Here is a 6,623-nt window from a genome sequence, read left to right on the forward strand (position 1 = left end):
AAAATTCCCCATTTAAGGCCAGAACGCGTGGATCCTGCTTGCGGGTCGGGTCGACGCGGATCTGGCCCCTTCAAAACGGCCCCGTTTTGTCTCACTTTAAATTAAACAAAACTGGGAAAAAAATTTAAAATCATTCTGTTCCTTTTTTTAAAAACACACAGGGGCTCTGCTAGGGTTTTTCTTAACCCGTTTTTTGCGCCGCCGCTCAGCCCTTTGCCCACGCCCCGATTACGACGGAGAGGGCACTAGCTCGACGACTCCGGCGACTAGGTAAGCTTCCCCTCTCCCTTTTATATTATTATTTTAGAAAATAAAAAAAATCGACAAGAATAGGTAAAAATAAAAATAGAAAAACGCGATTCACCTTCAATTTTTCTTTGTATTTTCAATATCTTCTCTCTCTTTTTTTTCCTCCTTTAATACAAAACAAAACGGCCTTTTTATAGCCCCTAAACTGATTTTTTTTTTGTTTTACACTATATTTTCTCTGCTGGACTCTCTGAGTCCGTGTTTGCAGGTGTACGTGAGGGAACGGCGCGCATGGAGGAGGTCGGCTCCGATTCTTGCGGCGGCTGGAGATTGGGGAGGCTGCTTAGGGTTTCGGTGATTAGGGATATTTGGGGTTTTGGGCTTAGGTTGTTGGGCTACTAGCTTAGGTATGGCTTTGCAAAAAAACTGGGCTGCCCCATTATTTATTTTACACGGGCCCGGGCTAATTGGGCCTGCTACAAACTTAACTACTATCCGCTTTCGGCAGGGGTTATTCCGCAATTTTCCCTTTTCCCCATGTATTGTCTTTTTGACCCAATTCTTGATCTATATAGTAATTAAATTAAATTTATTAAACTCACATATATCACAAACTCAATTCAATGCATGAGACCTTTAATTTTTTTACTTTTACAAAAAATTTTCCAAACTTTTATACGTATTCAATCTAGTCCTTTAAACCGAAACTATTCAAAATTTCATAATTTACCCTCACAACCTTAAACTGAATTTACCAGCACAACAAAACAGTCCCTAGACTCTTAATTAATTACAAAATTTCCATGTTAAAATTTAATCATTTACACATTTATCTTTAAACTCAAAACTAACAAGAATTCTTTTACAAAATCATCCTAATCAACATTCAAATGTATACATCTATCATTAAAACTCATGAACACCGAAAATCCAATACTGTCCAGTCCCTAAAACTTTATTGTTTTTACAATTTTATCCCCGAGTTTAATAGATTAAGTTACAACAATTTCAAAATTACAAAAATTACTAAAAACTGGTGAGAGAAACACTTACATGCACCAACTTAAGCCAACCGAAGCTTCAAGCTCAACAATGGAGTTTCTTTTGTTTAGGTTTTTCGGTGGAAGATAGAATGAGAAGATGGTAGCTTTTTTATTTTTTTATGTTTTACTTATTATTATTATTTTAACTTAAAAAAAATGTTGTATAAAAATGAAAATTATCATCCACCAACCGACCCATTTATCCAAAAAGGTATAATTGCAACATAAATCCTTTCATAAAATTTTAATTAAGCATTTTACTTCACATTAATCACTAATAATGAGTTTTTGTTTTAGTTTTTTTTACGATTTAATTGTTTTTCCAAGTTAACTAGCTAAACATTAAAATTTCTTAACCAAATTTTAATATGTAACTCCATAAACATTAAATAGATAATAAAATACGATCTCACTTATCGAAATTGTGGTATCGAAATCAACATTTTCAACACCACTAAAAAACAAGATTTTACCGTAATACTTTGACAAGATTTTACCGTAATACTTTGATCTAATTATTGTGTTATTCACGTTCTTTGTTTGAGTGTGGTTGTACACTGAGCTTTATAACTCACCCCTCTCTTTTCACCATTTTAGGTAAACGACAGAATTAGGATTGGACGGCATTTGGGAACTCGGATTGGTTTCTCACTTAAGATAGTTTGAATTATTTATAACTATGTTTTCTAGACTTCTGATTTTTAGACTAAGTTTTTGGATTTGGTTTTGGTTTTGGGATTTTTGTTATTTGGCTTAAGTTTTTTTTTTGCATGTTTTCTGTGTTAAGTTAAATGAAGGCTTGGTTTTTAAAATTAAACAAGATATCGATTTTTTGTTGCAAATTTGAAATAAGTTTTACGTAAGTTAACAATGAAAGTTCCAGAAGATGCACAACCGATAAATATATGTTCTCTCTAATTTGAATCATGATTTTCGAATTAGCTACTCCGGAATTTTCACTGCAAATCTAAGTATCAAATTAAACGTTTTTTTATAAAGTAAATAAATGTTGTGCGTGATTTTATAAATGACTTATAAGTGTTTTGTCGAAAATAATATTTTAGAACTCACGATTTCTAAAGCTAAATTTCGATTTGGGTTTTCAATCGGGAAGCGTAATACCTCAAGATCTAGCGATAACGTTTAGTCAGATTTGGGTGTTACAGTATTATCTTCTACTATTCTTCATTACTTTTTGGTTAAATTAGTAGAATAAAATTTTGTGATTTTATTCATATAATAAACAATATGCTTTATTAATCACATTTAAATACAAATTTAATAATTAAGTTTCCTCTTCATGTATTATACAAATTTAATCGATAATTACTTTATTTCAATATACATGAATTTTGATTTGGGGTAATTATGTACTTGAAACTTGATTTTGATTTATATACATATATGAAACTTTGATTTTGATTCAATTCCATACATTTTATACATTTATTTTCATATCGAATTAATACAATAGTTTGTATATGCAATATACCAACGTAAACTAGTGCTACCTTAATAATGTCGTTAGCAATTTTTGAAAATCGAATCAAATCAAAATTTAATATATAAAAGTACACAAAATTCAAGTTCATTTATAATATTGCATATTAGATCAAGTTTATGTATAATTATGATATTTATCTCTTTTATAAATTATAAACTTTAGTTTTTAATCTAAAATAAACATTTTAGATGCGATTTACTATATAGAATTTATATACGTTTTATAATACTTTAAATTTATTACATTATTTAATTTAAAAAACAAAAACTATTTTTTATTTGGAAGTTATATTTGAAGTATTTAGATCACTTTTACAGAAAGATATTTTTATACTCATAACTCTTTTTCAATCCTTAGAAAGATAAATATGTTTTCACCTGCTTAAATAACACTAGACAACTAGAAAAAGATATTTAAACATTAACATTTTTAAAACATAATAAATAATTTACTCTATTTAATTACCTAAACCTTAAAATTATAAATATTTAATCTAATTTATAGTGGGAAAATTTATGATAATTTATTTACAAAATACTAAGCCTATTACATTATTAAATCTCTTTAAGGTAACAAAATTTTCAATCACGTCATACCCTAAATTAAACATTTTATTATTATCATACAATTTTTTAATTTTTATTTTTAAAGTTTCAATATAAATTTATATCTAAATTATATTGTACAAATAGATTAATATCACTTATTAATTTTTGAATATTTTAATTGTCAATAATTATGTTTACGCATAATGTATAAAAACAAAGAGATTTTAATACGAAATAATTTAATATATTTTTATTAATAAATACTATCAACTCGTGGGTTGCTCACCATAACTAATGATTTCTTCCCGTTACAGAAGTTGGTTGATTAAGTGATAAGAGTTGTATACATGTTAAAGGGGTTACCCAACCTTAGAGCTCGTATCCCGGGAACTTAGACTTGTGGGGTGCAAGCATATCAAACCAGAGGCAAGCTGTCCCTGCTAGCCCTTGGAAAAGGGAGTAGCCATCATCAGCTCCGAATCCGCCGCCATGTTCGATACCTGCAAGCTTCCTTTTATTATGGTATAAGAAGCTTGCAAAAGCCTTTGCCCTTTCTTTGTAAATGGTCTCTCCGGTAAGGCGATAAAGTGAAAGAAAAGCATAGGTGTTCCCAGCAATACCATCAGCTAGCCCCACCTTCTTCACTAACCCATTCTTCCATACGACCTCCCCTGCTTCTATAGCGGCGTCACGGAATTCTCTATCGTTCGGATAGACCTTCACGAATGAAGCAGAAAGTATGGATTGAACTGTATTGACGATGCTAATTTATGTTTGAACCAAAGAGAGCTAGAGTTGCTAACCTGTGATGCCTTGGCTAGAGTGATTGCCATACTGGTTGCGCCATGAGACCACTGCACCAACTTGTCCCTTGGGTTCCCTTCACTTGAAGGGTAATTCCCACTATGAGGAAATCTGTTACACATCATGTGCCTTAAAGTTCCTTTGACATCGCCGGCATCGCCTTCTGAAAGAGGGAAGTGTAGGAGCACGTGCAAGATTCCGGCAAGACCATTGGCTGCACCCCAGTACCTTGTGCCATGCCATCGATACATCAGCGGGCAGGCTGGCAGATCGGAAGCCCCTGTCCTACCGGCAGCTAATACGGCATCAACGATCAGCATAAGAACATCGTTGGGTACCACCTCTCCCTGTAGATGCTTGTTTAGGAACAAAGCAGCCCATAAGAATCCAGCCCGCCCATAAAGAAGATCGTACGACATTCCGAAACCGCCTTCTTCAGGCCCTACTGGAAGTGCTTTTTCTTGTGCTACCTATATATTTTGTTAATTGAAATTCTTAAGTTAGATTATATTATAATATTATCATTATTTGGCACTATCTTCCACTAGTAAGGGTTAAATTTCAGTATCTTAGAATAGAACAAAAAATTCCACAAGCAATAATGTACGAAATGTATTTGATAGAATCATTTATACCTCGATGAAGAGATTCAAGAAGAATTCAAGGCTTTGATGATCCCCCATGTAATTAGCCACCACTGCTCCAAGTGAATACACCCCTCCTCTACCACATAAAAATGTCACGTGTCTGCAAAAAGAAAAAAAACAAACATAATTTTATGTTGACATAAAAAAAACAGTATCAATACACCCTTAGCATAAATATATTTGAAATGATATACTATCAATAAATGACTTGAACCAATAACACAACAATTATTAACTGTTTGTATCCAAATTAATCAGTATCCATCCCTTAAAACATCCATTCCTCCTCACTACTGAATATAGAAAGCGAAATTCTATATTCACAGACCATGTGTCCTTCTACCTTTTTCTTTTTTAAAGATTAAAATAAAGATGCCGTACAAAAATATATCCGTAGTTTTGTTGTATTCTAAGATTTGGTTCTCTATGATATTTTTCTCCCAAAACAGATAAAAAGTGAATAGGAGAGTGTGCTGCAGCTGCTGCATTATTAGGTAAAATCACCACGGCTTCCCTTTCCTAAATAATTCAATAATTTAAAACAAAATTTTATCCAATAATTTAATAATTATTAATGTAAATTACATCTCACCAAGAATAATTATAAATTTTAATAACTATATTTACCCCTCAAATTAAGATATCAAATCATGACGAAAGAAAAATATAGATATAATCTAAATAACCGCCAGAAAGAACATACCTAGGGGAGGCACGTGCGACTGAGAGGCACGTGTCAACGATCTCAGCGGACAATAGCAAGTCCTGCCGATTACCAGTCGCCTCGTAAGATCTCAAGCAAGTGAAAGCTGTCCCCAGCAGACCCGTATAAACAGTCGGGTCTATTCCCGTACCCAACCCGCCGCCGCCACTTCCTCTTCCTTTCCATGTAACCTCCACTACCTAAACCCCCCAAAAGAAAAGAAAAACTAAACTTCTCAGTCCTCCCTAGTAACTAAAACAACCTTTATAAAAACCAGTCCTCGTGTTAGCAATTTTTGTATCTTAACCATGACATGATACATAGACAGAGGTTTAAATGCAAGAACAATTTTCAGTCCTAAAAAAAAAAAGAAACAAGCGTACCTGGTTCTTGAGAGCCATGGCAGCTTTAAGGAAAGTATCAGCAGAGAGTGACAAGGTATTAGAAAGCGTTGGATCCATGTTAAGAAAATTATCTAACCGTTCATTTTTACCCTCTTCATGGCTTTCTTGAGATGCTGTTAACTCCATTACAGAAGACATTGATTGATGTCTGGTTTTTGGAAGGCTTTTGATACTTTTGTTCCAACTTTCTTTAGCAACCAAAGAAAAATAAATAAGAAAAGAAGGAATGGAATGAGATGCCAATGCCAAGGGCAACGCCAAAGGTGTTGTTGTGTTGGGCTGTGATTGTGTGGAATGGCGGTTCAACACACGCAAATGGAGGTTGGTGCACGTGGCGTGTCGTTAGGATATTCCTTAGATTAAAATACTTAACCGTTGATTCCCACGTGTCTCGCGTTTTAATAAAAAGATTGACCATTATTAAGATCATAGAGACGGTAGGATAAGGTGGGGCCAGTTGTTATGATTCGGGTACAATAGAAAACGTGAGAAAATTTATGATTTTGAACCTATTCTAGTTTTAAGAAAATATCGGAGTGAATTTTTGTGAAAAATGTTTTTAACAAAAAACGAAAAATCTGATGACGTTAAATATATAATATAATATCTCCCATATATTAGAATAACTATATGATATGATAAAGTATTGAACTTTTGAACATATATTAGAATGCATTTAACGTCTTAGGTATTGCCACGATATATATATTTTTTTAATCTT

The 6,623-nt window shown here is 32.9% G+C and overlaps 1 protein-coding gene across 1 annotated transcript; it reads right to left on the bottom strand.

Moving 5' to 3' along the window:
* Positions 1-3,566: 3,566 nt before the first annotated feature.
* On the bottom strand, positions 3,567-6,145 carry LOC105763530 (lanC-like protein GCL1). Its single transcript, XM_012581768.2, has 5 exons — positions 5,882-6,145; positions 5,499-5,698; positions 4,784-4,895; positions 4,148-4,618; positions 3,567-4,061 (listed from the first exon to the last, which is right to left on the bottom strand). Exons 1-5 carry the CDS (start codon positions 6,038-6,040, stop codon positions 3,714-3,716), a joined length of 1,290 nt encoding a protein of 429 aa, XP_012437222.1. The 5' UTR covers positions 6,041-6,145; the 3' UTR covers positions 3,567-3,713.
* Between the last annotated feature and the right edge of the window lie 478 nt (positions 6,146-6,623).

The sequence above is a fragment of the Gossypium raimondii genome, chromosome 12 (genome assembly GCF_025698545.1).
Source record: "Gossypium raimondii isolate GPD5lz chromosome 12, ASM2569854v1, whole genome shotgun sequence".
NCBI classification, from domain to species: domain Eukaryota; kingdom Viridiplantae; phylum Streptophyta; class Magnoliopsida; order Malvales; family Malvaceae; genus Gossypium; species Gossypium raimondii.